Source organism: Alexandromys fortis, unplaced genomic scaffold (genome assembly GCF_014885135.2).
Source record: "Alexandromys fortis isolate MF-2015 unplaced genomic scaffold, M_Fortis_MF-2015_v1.1 scaffold_79, whole genome shotgun sequence".
Classification (NCBI taxonomy): Eukaryota; Metazoa; Chordata; class Mammalia; order Rodentia; family Cricetidae; genus Alexandromys; species Alexandromys fortis.
The window spans coordinates 5,083,915-5,102,984 of NW_026067964.1; the positions used below are offsets into that span (position 1 = coordinate 5,083,915).

The 19,070-nt window shown below is 45.6% G+C and overlaps 2 protein-coding genes across 12 annotated transcripts in view; one reads left to right on the forward strand and one right to left on the reverse strand.

The window, feature by feature from the left end:
* Pde8b (phosphodiesterase 8B) overlaps window positions 1-16,403 on the forward strand; it is a 215,965-nt gene extending 199,562 nt beyond the window's left edge. For all 9 annotated transcript variants that reach the window (XM_050153867.1, XM_050153869.1, XM_050153870.1 and 6 more), the window contains 5 exons: window positions 5,850-6,067; window positions 7,350-7,470; window positions 9,793-9,960; window positions 12,047-12,176; window positions 13,366-16,403. In XM_050153867.1, the coding sequence (XP_050009824.1) occupies window positions 5,850-6,067; window positions 7,350-7,470; window positions 9,793-9,960; window positions 12,047-12,176; window positions 13,366-13,475 (747 nt within the window). In that variant the 3' untranslated portion in view covers window positions 13,476-16,403. The remainder of the gene's footprint in view (window positions 1-5,849; window positions 6,068-7,349; window positions 7,471-9,792; window positions 9,961-12,046; window positions 12,177-13,365) is intronic.
* Window positions 16,404-18,127: 1,724 nt separating this feature from the next.
* Window positions 18,128-19,070, reverse strand: part of Wdr41 (WD repeat domain 41) — a 40,587-nt gene continuing 39,644 nt past the window's right edge. For all 3 annotated transcript variants that reach the window (XM_050153872.1, XM_050153871.1, XM_050153873.1), the window contains one exon: window positions 18,128-18,691. In XM_050153872.1, coding sequence (XP_050009829.1) covers window positions 18,539-18,691 — 153 coding nt within the window. In that variant the 3' untranslated portion in view covers window positions 18,128-18,538. The remainder of the gene's footprint in view (window positions 18,692-19,070) is intronic.

Sequence of the window (19,070 nt, forward strand, 5' to 3'; positions counted from 1 at the left end):
GCATTATCGTTTGAGTACTTCCTGCTGAATTGGGGCATTGAAGTTCTTGGGGCAGTCTTGATCTTTAACATCAAGACTTAACTTTTACATCCTCAGACCTTTATAACACTCTCTTGGTCTCCTCTTGAAAGTTGGACTCTTATTGCGACTAGGCTCAATTTCCCTGCCACATAGTGCTAGGTCTCACTTTTTCTCCATGACCCCTTCATAAAACATTTTCCATTACCCCAAATTACTTCCTTATACTTCTTACATGCCATAAAACACTTTCTTTCCCTGCCTTAGCTGCCAGTCATTTGCAGCCACGCTGGCATCCTTTTTCCTTTCTGCTGTTCTATAACACTTTCTCGGGCCCTCCAAACTTCCTTATGTGATGCTGTCTCAAAAATCTCTTAACTTTTACATCCTTGAACAACACTTTAACTTCTCACTTTAGCTGCCAGTACACCATGGCGCTCTTTGTGGTGGCCATCTTTGGGACAGTCCTTGACCCAGTGCCCTATCTCCCAGGAAAAGGCACATTGGTCCCTTTGAAACTTCAGTCTGTTGCTCTGTTCCTGGGCCAGGCAGCGGAGTTATTTCTCCCTGGATCCATAGCTGACACTGCCAGCAACATCCAAACCATGGTGCAAGTCTCTCTTTCATCTGCAGTCACTCTAGTTCTCTGATCCTCCTCTTTTTACTACCCTAACCTTCTCCTGCCTTTTCTTTCATCTTCAGGAGTCTCCCTACTTTTATACTTAGGCCACCTATCTTTTGGCAGCTTTTGCTAATATCTAGTGCTGCTCTATTAACAAAAGCTAGGGTCACTTCTGACCTGCGTTCAGTTGCCTCAGGGTCCATAGGGGAATATGACCTAAAGGCTTCCCTTAATCTCTCAAGATAGGCTGATGGTGACTCATTAACCTCCTGCCAAATGCTAAAGGTTTTAGCCACGTCAGTCGGGTGCTTAGCAGCCATCAGAAACCCCTCATTAGAACCTGGTGGTAAACTTTGCCTTCTGGCAAACACAAGTCCACAGCGGCAAGGGGCCAATACTGGTTTCTCTGATCATCACACAAGCCCATCATGCAAAGGGGCTATGGAGTCTGGTTCTTCCACAGGCGCAAGGGGGATTACGGATGGGCTCAGCCCCCGGCAGGTATTTGGGGGCATCAGGAGTCAGAAGACTTGGGATCTTTGGGGGTGTTTGTGGCATCCTCCAAGGCAGATGTTTTTGGTGATACCCCAGGTTGGTGGTAAGTTGTAGCTTTAGCCAAGATGGGGTCTGCCAGATCAGTAGGAAGCCTGTCCAGGATTAAAAGTGCCCACCTTGGGCCAGTTAGTCTAGTAGGATGGCCACTCCAGTTCACAGAGGCTCTGGAGTGGTTACACTCCCTGAAATCCTTAAGGTGGTCAAGGAAGAGGCTCAGGAGGTGGGAGGGTGACTAGGGATAAGGCCTATTATTTCAGGGTGTTCCAACCACAGGAACATGACAAATACAGGTGATGCGCACACAATCACAGATAACACAGGTGGCTGTGTACAAATTGGAAGTGAGATACCAGATTAATGCCCTGCAGTTGTGACCTTCTCAGTCTCTTTAGAGGAACTAGAGGAATCCAGTCCCCCTTGGCAGGGTCTTTTGTTCCACTAGCAAGATCCTGGGGCATTTTCTGGTCTCCTAGCCAGTGTTCTTCTAACATGCCTGCTTAGATCTTAACATTAAACATGACTAGGGATGCCCACACACTTACAGGCAGGACAAGCAAATGGCCGTATGTTTACCAGACAAAGTCACAGAAGGACAACAGACCAACACCAGACAGTGTACCAGTATAGCACACAAAAACAAAACAAAAAAACAAAAACAAAGTGATCCGGCTTGCAGTAGGCAAGCCCTGTTACCCAATCGAAGGTCTGGTTTGAGGTAGGCAAGCCCTGTCTAGCCGGAACAACCTGCTTCAAAGGAAACTCTCCTCACGTACACTTGTGGGGTGAGTGGAATTCCAGACTTCCAGGTTTGGGATTGGCTGCCACTATGGTGTAAGGGAAATTCTCAACTGCTAGTAAATGCCTAGGGGACAGCCAAGCCTCTAGGGGCTCAGTGATGGGCTCACTTTTCCTGCTCAGGGATTGGCTGGTTTTGTGTCAGGTGGAGATGGCTCTGATTCTGGGGTCAAATTGTTTCTTTCTTTGGTTCTTTTTGCCTTTCTGACTCTAATTTTGAGACCAGGGTGAATATATTTCGTATTCTGTGAATCTAGGGGCTTAGTGCATTCATTCTGGTTGCAGGGTCCAGAGACTTTTCTCTGACTTTAGGTTTAGGGACAAAGTGTCTCTGCCCCTGGCGCTGGTCCCATTTTCAGGTTGTGTTTCTTTCCCTGGTTCTGAATACAGAGCCAGGCTGCTTGGAGTTTGTGCTAGGGTCATGGACTCACTGAATCTGTGAAGGCCTGGGCCTCTCAAAAGGGAAAAAAGAAGGGAGGACGGGAGGGAGGGAGGGAGGGAGGGAGGGAGGGAGGGAAGGAAGGAGGAAAAGAAAGAAGGGAGAGGAAGGAAGGAAGGAAGGAAGGAAGGAAGGAAGGAAGGAGGGGGAAGGAAGAAAGGAAGGAAGAGGAGGAAGAAGAAGGCGGAGGAGGAGGAGGAGGAGGAAGAGAAGGAGAGGAGGGGAGGGAGGAGTGAGTGATCACAGTATCAGCCAGTGTCTGTAATAAACACCTCTGGAGCCACACCCCTCTGAATCCCTGCTGTGGGTTCTAACACTTGTGAGATGAGATGAGACACAGCTGAGGTTCCACCACCAGCTGAGCAGAGCACCTGGGTTATTAGCACCAAGTCTGGCCTGATCCTGCCGTAGGTGGAGTTGATGTGAAGGTGACCCTTCCTTAAGAGACCTTTTGGAAAATGGGGACAAGTGCCAGAGTCCCAGGTCTCAAATTCTCTAACAGCCCTAGAACAAAGGTTCGAACTCATTGCGACCTACTTACAATTCAGAAGGTGTCTCCTGGCTCCAGCAGCTCCTGCCAGGAGTTCAGAAAGTGCAGCTCAGCATGAACCTTGGAGACTTGGGCTGTTCAAGTTCAGGCTTGGCTAAGTTCAGCCCAAGTGCACTGGGCAGTCCACCAAGATGCACTTGCAGTGGGAGTCACTTCTGGGGGATCTTCCGTTAGACCTGCCCCTGATGACAGGAATCAGGAAAATTATATTCTTACCTCTTTTCTGAATCATTAGTCCCTCCAACTTCTTAGGGGTGATACAACTCAAATATGATCTATGAGTTCTGGGAATTGATGCTTCCTGCAGGCTAAGTGCATGCCTTACCACTCAGTTCCACCCCCCAATGCCAAAGTTAAATTTAATTTTTTTAAAACTTATTCTCTGAAAATTTCAAACAATATACTTTGATCATATTTTCCCCCTCCTCCAACTCCTCCAAGGTCCTCCCCCACCTCCCTATCCACTCAACTTTATGTTCTTTCTTAAAACAACACCAAAAACATGGAGTCCAATTTGTGTTGGCCACCGCTTCTGAGCAGTCAGCTGTCAGGTGTGTCCACTTCCCCACCTCCATGCTGGGACTATGTTTGGCTCCAGTCTGTGCAGGTTTTGCACAAGCTGTTACAGTCTCTGAGTACCTGCGTGCATTTACCTGTGTCTGGGAAACATTGTGTCCTTACCTTATCCACCACCTCTGACTCTGAAGACCTTTCTGCCTCCTCTTCAGCACAGAGCCCGGAGCCTTGAGGGGAGGCGTGTGATACAGACATTTCATTTATGGCTGAGTGCTCCAAAGGCCCCCATTCTCTGTACATTGTCCAGTTGTGAGTCTCTGTTAATTCCCATCTACTACAAGAAGCGGCTTCTCTTATGGGGGTTGGGTGTGATCGGTGGGCATAGCAATATGTCATTAGGAGTCATTTTGTTACTGCAGTCCTTTAGCAGAAAAATAGGCTTGCCTTCGGGATCTGTGACCTAACTGGGCTCAGGTTCTTGTTCTCATTAACAGTGTCAGGTCTGCATTCCATCTTATGGACTAGACCTTAAGTCCAATAAAAAAGTGTTTGGTTGTGTCCCCATCACGTGCCACTATTGCATCAGTGGACATATCTTGCCAGAAGGATCATTGTTGTAGTTCACAGCATTTCTAGTTGGGAGAGATGAATGAATACTTTTCTCCTAACTCCTAAATGAAACATGCACATCTACAAGCATAAAAGCTAGCTTCCACACATGAGAAGAAATATGCACTGCTTGGCTTTCTGGGTTATGCGTGTCCTTGTTTGTGAGGATCGGTTCTAGTTTCATCTGTTTCCCTGCAAATTTCACTTTTCTTAACAGCTAAATAATATTCTATTATGTAAATGTACCACATTTTTATAATTCATTGGCCAGCTGGTGGGCACCTAGGCCGTTTCTAATTTCTGGCTATTATGAATAGCACAGTGATGAACATTGGATGAGCACACATCTTTGTAGTTGGAAGAATCTTCGGGGTATGTGCCCAAGAGTGATATGGTTGGATCTTTTGATAGCTCTATTTTCAGCTTTTTGAGGAACCTCCACACTGATTTCCATACTGAATGTACAGGTTTGCACTTCTACCAGCAATAAATAAGTGTTCCCCTTTCCCCAGATCCTCACCAGCATAAGCTGTCATCTGTTTTGATCCTGGCCATTCTGATACTGTGATAAGATGTAATGTCAAAGTAGTTTTAATTTGCATTTCCCTAACAGCTAAGGATATTGAACGTGTAAGTTGTTTCTGAGCCATTCGTGCTTCCTGTTTTGATAATTTTGTTTAGCTCTGTCCTGCTTGGTTTTTGTCAACTTGACACATGCTATAGGAATTCCTACAGCCAATAGCCTTTAAGTTACCCGCCCAGTTGGGCGTGGAAGATCTTCTCATCCTTTGGTGTCTTCAGGTTCCTTCTTCAATGTCTTAGAGTTTTCATTAGACAAGTCTTTTACGTGGTTAGTGTTGTCTCACAGCATTTTGTTTTTCCCTTTTTGTAAAGGCATTGTTTCCTACGCTTCTTTCTCAGCGAGTTTGTCTTTGCATGCAGGAAGGCTACTGATTTTTATATGTTTTGTATCCAGCTACTGTGACCATTTTTATCATCTGCAGAAGTTGCTTGGCAGTTCTTAGGGTCTTTATGTATTACAACCATATCAGCTGCAAATAAAGATACTCCAGCATCTGCCTTATCTTTAGATTCCCCCACCTCCTGCAGCTGTCTTCGGCTCTAGCTAAGACTCCGAGCGCTATATTGAACAGAGAGAAAGCGGACATTCATGTCTTGCTCCTGATTTTTGTGGAAATGCTTTGAGTTTCTATCCATTTATAACGAAGTTAGCTGTGGGCTTGTCGTACATTGCCTTTATTTACTGAGATATGTCCCTCGTAGCCTGAATCTCTCCAGTACTTTTATTATGAAAAGGTGTTGGAGTCTGCCGAAGGCCTTTTCTGAATCTAATGAGATGCTCATGTGGTCTCTGTCCTTTAGTCTATTTTTGTAGTGAATTATGCTTATGCACTTACATATGTTGAGCTATCCCTGCATCTCCGGGATGCAGCTAACTTGATTGTGGTTGATAATCTTTTTAGTGAGCTCTTGGATGTGGTTCGCAATTATTTTATTGAGTTTTTTTGCATCTATGTTCATAAAAGATATTGGTCTATTATGTTTTTTTTTGTTGAGTCTTTGCATGGTTTAGGTATCCAGAGTAATGGAGGCTTTATAAAAGGAAGTGGGGAATGTTCTTTCAGTTTCTATTTTGCAGAATAATTTGAGGAGGGGTGGTGGTAGTGCCATGTCAGTCCCCAGAAGCCCACGGGTGATGCTCAGTGTTCCTCCCCATATCCCAGGGAAGCCTTGACCAGCTGGATGAGGTGGCTGCTCTCATTGCTGCGACGGTTCACGATGTAGACCACCCTGGAAGAACCAACTCCTTCCTGTGCAACGCAGGCAGCGACCTCGCCGTGCTTTACAATGACACCGCAGTCCTGGAGAGTCACCACACGGCCCTGGCCTTCCAGCTCACCGTCAAGGACACCAAGTGCAACATTTTCAAGAATATTGACAGGTGTGTTGTTGTTGGACGTCTGTGCTTAGGTTTGGGGAGCTAAAGGTGAAGCTACGTTTTCTCTGAAAACTCAGCTTCCTCGAAGATGGAAATGGAAGTATTAGTTATCCACTGCATAGGATCAGAAAATAGCTTTGCCTGTCTAACTTAATTATACTTTTCAGACTGCCTTTCATGTTTTAAAATCTGATTTTTTTTGTTTTCCTTAAGTCCATGAAAATAAGTGGGTTTTTTTTTTTGTTTGTTTGTTTGCTTTGTACTGCAAAGCACTACCCTAATATGGACAGGGTATTGACAAGTCTGCTATGTATTTTCACCTCCCACGAGGGCAGCCCATCTTTTCTGTGGCTCAAAGACAATGTATCATCCTGCATTTTCCAGCTGAGTTTGGGCCACTAAGACTCCTTCCTCATGACAAGGTCCCAGTGAAGATGCTGGGGCCCAGGTGGGCAAGTTTCCCCCTCACTGTGTGGTCTCCTCTGTAGAGCGCAACTCAAGTGTAATGGGTGGAACTCTGGCCTGCCAGCGATGCTGTGCCTACGTCCTGCACACATCAGCTGCTGGGCATAGTCCTGGGCAAAGGCTGGGTGGTCACCTGAGCCTCATGATGTTGTCTACATGACCTTATCTGCTTAGGCTCTAGAAAAAAACTAGAACATTATGGAGAATGGTTGTTCTAATTTGGACTTAAATTCGGTCACTATCAAGGACCTGTAGAGAAAGATTTCTTTTCAGGAGCTGGTTTGCTTAGATCCTCAGTCTGCCTCTTCAGGTTAGTGCGTGATAAGAATTCTCTGATAATCTTGTGCCGTTGCTCCAACCACTGCAACATCTATCAATTGCAAGTTCAAGAATTACGTAAAAGGAAGCATCCTCAATACCATCAGAGGAAAGAGGGGCAGGCAGTTCTCTGCAGTAGGGATTGGTCTGCACGGAATGCAGTCAGACACCTCATCAGGCTGCCACTTTGGCCTGTCCCGTCCTTCCACTTCCTTGTCTTCGTGTTTTCAAAGGAAGGGGCTGGAAGCACCTTTGGAACAACTGTCCACCACATGGCATGTACTTTTTCTTAACGTTCAAGTGAAGAAGAGTCAGTGGTCACTGGAGAACACAGAATAGCATCAACAACGATTTGGGCTTATCAGGCTGAACAGACAGGCCCTGGGATCAGTAGTCACTTGACTCTGCCCCAGCTATGTCCCAGGTTGTAGGGAGGCCCAGCTGCAAGGCAGTTCTGACTTAGGGCATGACGTGAACAAGGAACTTTTGTCTTTTTATTTAGGAACCATTACCGAACGCTACGCCAGGCTATTATCGACATGGTTTTGGCTACGGAGATGACGAAACACTTTGAACATGTGAACAAATTTGTGAACAGCATCAACAAGCCACTGGCAGCTGAGGTAAGCATTCCTATGGAATAAGACACAGCTGTGTGTTTCCACGAGCGCCTGCTCCGGCAGCCAAGCATCTTATCCTTGAATGTGAGGTGAGGATCAGCCTGGGGTTAGAAGCAGATGGCAAACCCAGCCACTTGTTTTTCTTGGGGATGAGACAGATTGACAGCTGTCTGCTGCAACTGCATGCTCCTTGAAAGGCTGGCCCTGACACAAAGGGACGGAAGGCGTTGGGCCCAGAGTGTATAACAGAAGGATCTTACAGATGAGCTGAGCATGAACAGTGGTGTGACAGGAGACCCACGTTCTCTCTGTTCTTGGACCTCTCAGGATTGCAAAGTTAGAGACTGTTTTACAGAACTATAATCTTACCGGTATCTGAGGACCATGATGAAACAGGTTTATCAGCTCTTTTCTGTCGCTCTGATAAAATATCCTGACAAAAAGCACGTTAGGGAAGAAAAAGTTTATTTGGCTTCTTGGACAGTCTCTCACTGAGGGACATTAAGACAGGAACCTGCAGGCAAAGATGCTTGCTCGTTCATGCAGTGTTTGACCAGGGAACTCACTCCCAGCCAAGGAAGTGTGGTAGACACCACAGAAGGAAGCTTACTGACTCATTCGGCAGTTCACCCCTAGCCAATTGTCTTACAGGATCAGAACCCTTGCTGGGGGATGGTGCCACCCACAGTAGGATGGTCTTCCCACAACCATTGCCCATCAAGACAGTCCCCCAGAAATGAGATATCAGCCAATGGGAACTGGGTGAACCATTACCAATCAAGGCAGTCTCCCAGAGATGAGCTATCAGCCAATAGGAACTGGGCAATCCTTCCGTTGAGATTTTCTTCTTGGAAGAACCCAGGCTGTGTCAAATTGACAGATAATCCAACTAGTACAGAAGTGTTTCCTCTTCCTGCTTCCCCTGCCCTCTTTCAAAAAAATAAAATGAAAACCAAGAGAGACAAACTGACAAGAAAAATCTGTAGGGAGGTGGGGAGGATCTAGAGAAGGGAAAGATAATCAAAATATAGTATATATTTTTTTTCTTAAATAAAAATTTTAAGAAGAGAGAAATTTACCATGAACCTGCTTTATGGGCCTGACAAATGTGGGCTTTAGAAACACAGATGTAATGTTCATTCCTTGCTAAGATAAAGTCAACTATCCTCAGAAGCCATAAAAGTTGTCCGTAGCTCTGCTAAAGCAGTTTCTAGTCTTGTGAAAAAGACCCTGGAAAAGGCAGAATAAACATTTTAAAGATTACTTGATGATTAATGAGGACACTGTCTGTAGAACCCGTCACCTAGGGAGAGGACCAGTGTCCGCCTCACCTGTGTTGAGCCCCATCTCTCACAGACTCCACCACACAATGCCAGGGCTTTCCTGCCAACCAAGGATAGCGGGGAACAAGCCTCGTGATGTGTAGAGCAGACCACGCTACAGGATGACAGAATTTAGATTCAGGAAGGTCCTCTCTCCGTGCCTCCAGCTCCATTTGAGATCTCCTCCCTGCACATCGTCTGTGGTAAAGGAGCCATCTCAAGGTGCTGGGAGAAAAGCTCCCAGAAGAGTGTCCTCATCAGGCATCCAATAAAGAGGACCAGCCTCGAAACAGAATCCCACTACACGTCCTGCTGTCTTTCAGCTTGGCAGAGCTCCGGAGAGCTGATTAACTGTGTCGTACAAACCGATGGCGCCTTTGGAACCAAATATTTTTCCCGGCGCTGTGCAACTAGCGTGCGAATGCATACATCTCCACCTACCTGCTTGCATGCCCCAGGGCTGCTGGCACTGCCCCACCAAGTACACACTACCTGGTGTACAATCATGTTTTCAGAGGCCCCTGAACACACATCCACATCGCGTTTTGGCCCAGTGTCTATGTTTCACACCTCACACTAATTATCTCTCAGGGAGAATCCGCCAAGAAAACACACAAATGTATACATGCCTTAAGGAGTGGGGGTGGGAAGGCAGTGAGGAGAAACAAGCAAAAACAAAAGAGTAATCGAAAAGTCACAGTTTTCCTACTTTTGATGCATTGAAGTAGCTGAAAGTTGCATTTTCAACACATTTCTGAGGAGTCGGAGGAGACCCTTTTTTTTTTTTTTTTTTTTTTTTGATTTTCGAGACAGGGTTTCTCTGTAGCTTTTTTGGTTCCTGTCCTGGAACTAGCTCTTGTAGACCAGGCTGGCCTCGAACTCACTGAGATCCACCTGCCTCTGCCTCCCGAATGCTGGGATTAAGTAGCAACCACAGCCATGCTCCTGGTGAGTTAGTTAGCCTCTGCAGCTTCAGCAGCCCTGATCTGACCATGTTTTCCAGAGCGAGGGCAGCGACTGTGAGTGCAACCCGACTGGGAAGAACTTCCCCGAGAACCAGATCCTGATCAAGCGCATGATGATCAAGTGTGCTGACGTGGCCAACCCGTGCCGCCCCTTGGACCTGTGCATCGAGTGGGCTGGGAGGATCTCTGAGGAGTATTTTGCACAGGTGTGCTGCTGTGTGAGAAGTGTCCCTTTCCTTCTAGGAACAGGCCCCAGGGCCACAGAACCCTGTGCGTGCCACAGCTAGTGAACGCCTCTTCTCTGGAAAGGACATACCTCAGCTCTGGCCAGAGCAGACTTGGGCTTCTCTGAAGAGACAGGTCAATGTACTAGTCACTGACCAAAGCCCTCTAATGTAAGGAAATTCTGTAATTGTTAGACCCTGAGCTTTTATAAGTTCACAGATATAGACGTAGGTAGAACATTGGATCTAAGGGGCAGGGGGCAGGGAGATGGCTCCGTGGGTAAGAGCACTTACTACACAACCATGAGGACTTAAGTTCGAATCTTAGCACCCAGGCCAAGAAGCAGGACATGGCCATGTGAGCATCTTTTACCCCAGCAGGTCAGAGGGAAGAGACAGGACCATTGGGGTTTGCTAGGCACCAGCCCAGCTCTAGAGCCAGAGAGATTTTGTCTCAAATGAAAAAGGTGGAAAAAATAATCGATAGAGCAGGGCCCCTGATATCCCTTTGTGCGTGTACACCAAAACACACAGGTACATATATGCCACACGCAATAATCACATGTATGCATGTAAGCATACATACACATACTAAAAACTACTCCTAAGGGTGTATCTGTGCTAGATTCTTCAGTGATTGACATTTTTTTCCTAAAGGAGAAAGAGGCTTTACACAGTGAGATTAGAGTTATATTTTTTGAAGGATTTAAAAATTAAAAACAGGACAAAAAAAGAAAACTCCAGAAGACAGTAAACTGCCAGATGGCTCTTGAAGTAGAGTCCTACTTCAAAGGAAAACTCTAAAGACTGGCGTCTGTATGTGTGTCGGAGCCGCATAGGGGTGGTGCGCTCTCTGGTTGGAATGTATTACTGAGGCAGGATCAAGAATAGCTGACATTGTACGGCAGGGCTGGTTGAGAAGGAGCCTCTGAACTGCAGAAAAATAGGACAGGCACTTCTGAGCTTACCCATGTTGGAGAGGGGTATGAGGGAGTAGAGAGGATGGGTATGGACCAATTACTCCAAGAATACCAGTGGATATTTTAAGGCTCCTTGATGAACTGAGTGAGCTGAGCCGAAAGTCATGAACAGGTTTCCTGGGACCCACGTGGAAAGAATTTGAAGCCTTACTCCTAGTTACTGACACTGGATGTTCCTCTTTTAAATTCTCTGACCAGCTTCCAACGTAGGTGTCCTTTTCTCTAGTATGACCTGGAAATCAGATTGTAAAGGAGGCCTGGGGTGAGCTCCAGGCATTATCAGGAGATGTGGATCTCACCGTTCAGCTTCAAGCACCCAGACAGGAGCACACACCACAATACGCGGCACACTCAGATTCCCAGGCACCTTGACAGCTGTGCGTTGACGCTCCTGGGGCAAAAGCGGCACATTCAGCTCTTTGCTCAACTTTGAAAGTCCTAGTCCTAGAGGCACCCAGGCTGTGGCTGCAGCACAAAGGCTTCCCGTGCTTGCCATCTCGCCAGGCAGAACAGTCAAAAGATGTATCCTGAATGGTTAAGATGCTCAAAGCAGGTCATTCTTATAGCTGCATGTGTCATTTTTTAAGGGAAGCCAGTTACAAACCCAAACCTGCAAGCATGCAGCCAGGACATCAGTGACCACTGTCCCTGCCTTGTGTCGTCCACCGCCTCCATTTCATGGGCCAGCAACAGTTTGACCTTTGCTGCAAATGTCAATTAGTGCTGGCTGAGTAGGAGTTCAGATCTGACTTTTCAGAACTAAAAACAGATTATAGAAAAGGGGCTAAATTCCACTAGATCAGTGCTTCTGGGAGCACAGTGTGCCATGAGGGCCAGTGTGACACAGCTCTCCGGAAAACACTCTCCTCACATTCCTTAGGTCTTGAGTTCAAGAGAGGAGAGAGGGGAAAGTGGAGGGACAGAGAGGAATCTGAGAGCAAGGAGACCCGAACACGGTCATGCAGGTCATCTCAGGAAATTGCTAAACTCTGCACCTTCGGGTTCTTCTGGGAAACACGCCATGACTATGAAGGCTTCCCATGTGCCCCACAGCCCTGTATTTTTGTTTATGTTTTCCCCCGTCACAGACCGATGAGGAGAAGAGGCAGGGGCTACCTGTAGTGATGCCAGTGTTCGACCGCAATACCTGCAGCATCCCCAAGTCCCAGATCTCCTTCATCGACTACTTCATAACAGACATGTTCGATGCTTGGGATGGTAAGTTAGGTGCTGTTTTGTCACCTACAAAGAACATTTTTGTTACACTTAATGAAGATGACCTTTAGGGGCATTGGCTGGGCCTAAAGATAAACAAAATATAAATATATATTTCATTTTTGTTATAAACAAAACTGTGAAAATGTTTTTAACATAAATACACACATCTGTGTGTGCGTGTGTGTGTGTGCGTGTGTGTGTGTGTATTCTGAGCCCTTTGCGAGCAGCTAGAGTAGGGGCATCCCAGCGTCCGACACAATCCTGAGTGCACAGACACAGTGAACGAGTGTTACCTGGACAAGTAAGTCTTCACTTTTTCACGTTTTAGAGGACAGCTTCCCAAAGCGCACAACTGTTTCATTCTCACACTGGAAGAAATCCCATTAAGTAAAATGTATTTCATTCTCTGTGAATTTCAGGTTCAAAAGAGTTACATAAAAAGCCTGTTTATTTCAGCAGCTCACTGGGGTGTCGCTCACAGCTCAGAGTGGAGGAGTGCTTGCCTACTGTACAAGGCCCTGGGTTCAACTCCTAGCACTACAAAACAAACAAATGATTTTTTTTTTTTTGAGACAGCGTTTCTCTGTGTAACAGTCCTAGCCTGTCCTGGAACTAGCTCTTGCAGACCAGGTTGGCCTCAAACTCACAGAGATCCACCTGCCTCTGCCTCCCAAATGCTGGGATTGAAGGAATATGCCATCACCGTCCAGCATAAATAAATAAATCAAAGAAAGAAAACTAGTGTTCTCATACATATGTTGACTTGCAGCCCAAGGCCTTGGGGATCTCTGTCCTCCTGTTCTTTTTGTGGGGTATACATGCAAACAGACATCAGAGTTCATCCTCAGGTGTTGTACCTCAGGAGCCAGCCGCTTTTTTTTTTTTTTTTTTTTTATACAGGGCTTCTCATTACCCTGGAACCTCCCAATTGGATTAGGCAGACTGGCTGACTGGCTAGTGAGCCCTAGGGATCTGCCTTTGTTACCTCCCCAAAGATGGGATTACAAGTGCATGCTACCATGGCCAGCTTTTTTATATGGTCTGTGGACTGTGCTCAGGTCCTCAAGATTGTATGTCAAGCAGGATACTATCTTCTCTACTTCTGCTCCCCAAGGCTAAGTCTAGTAAGTACTCCCAAGATCCAACTTAGTGTAATGGGTTTCTCTGGATTCTGTTCATGTCCCTGCAGCCTTTGCACACCTGCCAGCCCTGATGCAGCACTTGGCAGATAACTACAAACACTGGAAGACACTGGATGACCTCAAGTGCAAAAGTCTGAGACTTCCATCTGACAGCTAAAGCCAGGCCGGAGAAGGGGCCTCTTGATCTACGACGGACACTGTGAACCGCAGAGTCGTGTGAACAAGAGGCTTTTCTGTATGATGAGAACAGGTGTAGATTAAGGAGCTAGTGTTTAATAGCTGATCTGAGTCATGCACGCCCCCAAATTTCATTTTTCAGAAAGTTATATTCCATCAGTAAAAATATGTTCTTTTAAATCACTTAGTGACAAAACGAACCGCTTGGCAGTCTCCTCTGCCACGCTGTGCGTGCCCTTCCAAAACCATGGAGCTGACTCTCTGTAGTTACACGCAGGACACAGAAGCAGAGAACCTGGCGTCTGTGAGTCCACCCTGAGGGAGACCATGCCGCTTGGCCAGTGTCCGCCGGAACACTCACTACTGAGATTTAGCTGCACTACTTTCCTCGACGGCAGGAGTATGAAGGCTTCCTAAAAAGCTTCTCTGAGCAGATATATGTAAGAAAAGAAGCTACTCTAAGATGCGCAGAATGAGGATGAGATTATCGCTAGTTAGCATCACGGCTCCCAGACGACATGGCAGGTAGAGTGACCGCATGTGAAAACAGCCTTAGCCTGGTGAGTGTCCCTCCGATGGGCGTCAGCCGCTTGCGGAGCCCTCGTTCCTGGAAGGGACTCACCTTCTAGGAGGCCAACTGATGGGGAAGGAGCAGGAGCTTGCCTGAGTGTCCCCGGCTTCAGGCTCACGGACACACGTCAAGAGTATCTATAAAAGCTTGCCTGAGTGTCCCCGGCTTCAGGCTCACGGACACACGTCAAGAGTATCTATAAAAGCCATTAAATACAAATGCTCGTGAGCAAGCTTTAAAAAAAAAAACTTAAGAGAAGAAAAATTTATATATATATATTTGTTGTTCAAAGATTTTTATTAAAATAATCTAAACACCCTGGATCTTCGCCCCTAGAATTTTCTGGGCATTACCTGTACATCTGAATTTGGGGAGGAAATGGGAAAGTTTCAAGGTTCAGATATTCTTAATTTATATTTGAGATCATGCCATTTGCTTTACTGATGTAAAAAGGGATTGCGGGAAATGTAAATATATCGGAAGACAGGCGTCCGGAGAGGCAGTAAACACTATTTTAAGCTATTAATTGTATGTAAGGCTGAAAGCACAAGTGCATATTTTTATACGACTTTTCACAACCTTCTGTGCTCGGCATAAAGTCAGACTCGAGATTTTTCCTTTCTCTTTTTATCAGCAATCTCTTCTCTGTGTATTACGAATATCAGAAACTAAGTAAACGAAATACCTTAGTTTTATTTTATCTGTACCCCATGATGCATTTTTAAGAGGCATAGAAACCGAACTGGTTGAATCAGTAGCTACATTTTTCCCAAATGAAAATTGGACTGCAGGCTATGTAAAAACTCGGTTCATGGAGAAGAAAGAGATAACTTATCACTATGTAATGTGCCAATGTTTTTTTCTATGTTTTTGTACCAAAGTGTAAACATATATGACAATTCCATGCACAGAAAAGCATCTAAATTATTTTTGCTAGACGGCAGGAGGCCTTGATTCACCGGCGGGGACAGAGCTGGCTTTGTATTGTATTGCCGCATTGTGTACATGTGAGGAAGTGTTTTTGTCAAGTTCTTGTAACTAAATTCTTATGGTCATTTTTCATTCCCAACAGCTGTTTTTATTTTATCTCTTTGGCCTAAACTTTTCATAATTTCAAATTTGGGGTCCTAGTGTCTTTTATTTCCCGAGTCGTCAGTCTGTTTCCAGAATACTGAGGTCAGAGCACAGGATCTCCTTGGGCTTCGGAAGCTGGCTGGAGCAAGGACAGTCTTTCTCTGAGGAGCCTGCTTTCAGTTCCACTCGGCAGGGAACATTGGCCAGGCACCTGGCATCTATATGCAACATGACAGCTTGCTCAGTGATATGCCGTATCAACTTCATGCTAACCTCAAATGCTAGGAACATGTGGATGTTAAGTGCCCTGAGATATCGAGGTGCTAGAGTTTCAGTGTGATCTCCTCACTACCAGTGTAAATTACAGCCGTCTTCTGAGTTGCTAAGAGGCACATTCTTCCAATTTACTAGCATCATGGACTTGCAGGTAATGTTCCTGCATCTCAGATACGTATCGATGTGACACAGACAAACCACTGTCAGTGTCTCTCACTCGTGTTTACTGTGACGCCATGTGTGGTGAGGACATACATTAACACAGGAAAACATAAAGGTAAGGAAAGGCGTGTTAATACTATTATTAATTACTCTGCCGAAGAGGGAAGTTGGTTGTAAAATACTCTTACATGAACCAGAATGGTAACTGTTTCAGCCACTCCTCAGTTAGGGGTGGCTACCCTCCCCCGCAAAGAAAGATGGTATCAGTAAGTACACTTGGCATCCATCCAGCCTGTGAGCAACAGACAAGCCTGTGCTGCACAGATGCGCCTAGAGACCCAGCTCGAAGTATTTTAAGGGCGAGCAACAAGGCACACTGTACACACTGATCTGGTACAGACAGCTAGGGACTGAAGTACAGGAAACACGCACATAATATATACTGGCCTTAGCTCTAATTTTCTTCCTCTAAATTGCAAGTTCAAGTCCTAGGAATGGTCTACATGTAACTACCGAAGAGCAAAGGTGCTGACCCTTGCCATGGTCACCCTATAATGCTCGTCTCCCTGACCTCGGGACACTCACACCAGGTCTCCCCTAGGCTGGAGAACACTCTATTTGACCAGTTTCTCAGTGGTGGGAAACTGGACAAATGGAATGGAACAACAGCAATGCTTGATTCCAATCCTGTCTGCTCTTAAAACTCAAGCATGGCTGGGAGTAGTGGTGCACGCCTTTAATCCCAGCACTCGGGAGGCAGAGCAGGAGGATCTCTGTGAGTTCGAGGCCAGCTAGTTCCAGGACAGCCAGGGCTACACAGTGAAACCCTGTATCAAAAAAAACAAACAAACAAAAAAAAAACAAACCAAAACAAAAACAAAACAACACACACATAGGAGACAAAATTTAAAAAGAAAAAACTTAAGGATGACTTCAGCCACTCAATTTGAGTAGATTTCCACCACAAAACAGGAATCCAAATCAGGTTAGGAAACAGGTATAAAAAACAAAACAGAAAAGCAACAAAAACCACATGAATTCTTTGTCTTTTATCATTTAAGAAGACATCCTTACTAGCTAATGGCCTAGTACAAAATTTGCAAAGGAAAAACTCTCTAGTAAAAGGGGGAAGTCCATCTACAGAGCAAAATTCAAAGCTTTAAGTAAGTCTAAAATAAATTAGCCCAAGTGACCAGTGAGCTGATGCATAGAGCAGATGGCTCGTCTCCCTGGCTGACGGCGCTGCTCATAGCTCATCCTCAGGAAGAATGGCGAGAAAGCTGCCTCCTGTGTTGACTCCTCAAATAACAATGGTGTGCTGGCTAAAAGACACTGTCTTTTTTCTCATTCGCAAATATTATTCTTTCCAACAAAGCTATTTTCATTGTGAACTACAACAGCAGCAAGGACTGTAAATGCTGATTTTCCTGGCATGGTCACCATGAAGTCCTCTCAGCCTCCCTCCCTCTCCTCGCCTGTTATTGTAGGAGGTGTGGGTTGTGTCCCGCCGCCCGGCCTGCTTAACCCCCAAAATAACCACACAGAAATTGTATTAATTAAATTACTGCCTGGCCCATTATATCTAGCCTCTTTTGGCCAACTCTCACATCCTGATCTAACCCATTTCTACCAATCTGTGTAACCCACAAGGTCGTGGCTTACCAGGAAAGATTCTAACCAGTGTCAGTCTCAGGCAGGAGCTTCATGGCTTCTTGGCTCTATCTGCTGCTTTCTTTCTCCCAGAATACAGTTTTGTCTTCTCCGCCTATCTAAGTTCTGCCCTATCAGGCCAAGCAGTTTCTTTATTGATTAACCAATGAAAGCGACACAAATACAGAAGGACCTCCTACACCAACCTGTCTGTTTTTATGGGTGTTCAGTGATAACAACGGGTGCTGGAGAACAAGCTAGCCTCCACAGGCCTTGGTTTCCTCATTCCTAACATTTGCCACTGATCTACCTACCATCCTAATGCTACCAATCTTCGTAGGCAGCGGTGAAAGCTGAAACCAGTGGAAACAAGAATTTATAGCATCCATCCAGGGATCATAGTACACACATGTGCACACACAAGTACGTAGGCATTCTCCTGGAGAAGGATCAGGTGCCTAACATCCTACATCCTGTCTGTCTTGAATAAGATTCCCTAATCAACAAGAGTAATCCCCACTACAGTACAGAAGACATCTTATGTTTCAGTGCCAAAAGCGAGAATAGTGCCATAGGCGGGAGGGCAACGGAGATGGTCCAGTCCTAGTGGATCTTCAAAGACCCAAACGGTGGGTCTGTCCTCGAACATTTCATGTTAACGCAAAGGAAAGCAGATGGTTAGGGCAATTTAGCTGCAGTTTCTGACCTCAGAAAAGCGCTGTGTCTTTCCTAACCCTGGACTCATCAGAGAAACACCCGAGAACTATTCTGGCCAGTAACTGTCCAAGCCGGTTCACACTGAGAAAGAAATGTACCCTGTGGACCGGAGCACAGTGGGATTTTAGTAGGGACAATGGGATCTTTTTTCAGTGACTTAAAGTAGTACCAAAAAGAAGTGATGTACTTAAAGAAAATAATTCTTTTTTGACTAATACTCAAATTTAGTTTTAGTGAACACTGATAGCTCCTAGAGAGTAGGAGAATTAGCAGAACAGATAGATCTATCCCGACAACTCCCAAACAGTCTTTGAAGGAACCCTAAATAGATTAAAGAATGGGACAGCTTTACAGTTCCCTTTCCCCCCATCACTTTACAAAGCAAAACAAAACACAGCACCCACTATGCCACGGAAGCAAGGTCCAGCAGAACCTGTGCTGTGTCCTTAGGTGGACACACTTGCTCCTGACAGACAGACAGAACTTCATAGGCAAGAAGAACATTACAAATCTAAGTGATCAGTGTGTAGCGGCTTTCAGAGTTCCGCTCTTCATTCGATGGTCAAGGCTCATGTATCTGTGCAATCCTTCAACTAGACAGCCGGGTGTAGGTCACCATCCTCTTCTAGCTTCTGAAATAACTTTATACTTCGGAGTCCAGATTCTCGCTCTCCATTTTTCCACAGAATAATGAGATGATCTGCAGAGCATGTCACTAGTCCATGATCTTCAAAGTATAAAAACATCTGTAAAATAAATTGAAACACTAGTTCAAGACCATCAAGAAGAGGCTAACGCTAGATCACTGTGTGTGCTAACAGACGAGGAGGTCTCTCTGGATTTGAATGCAGAGTCTCTAATGAGTGGCTCTCTTATTTCAGTGTTGGTGAGCCAAGCCAGGCTCTCCTGTGGCTGTTCTACCACTGAGCCCCTAAGCTTTGCCAGGGCTCACTTGTGCAGTCTGGACTAGCTTGAAGCCTACAACCTCCTGCTCTGTTAGCCTCCTGAGTGCTAGAATTACAGGCATATGCCACCTAGCCTCGGGAAACTTTTTCTTTTCAAAACCTGTCAGTACAGCCTGTATCTAACATTTTAATGGATTTTGTTGATCAACTACAGAACAAC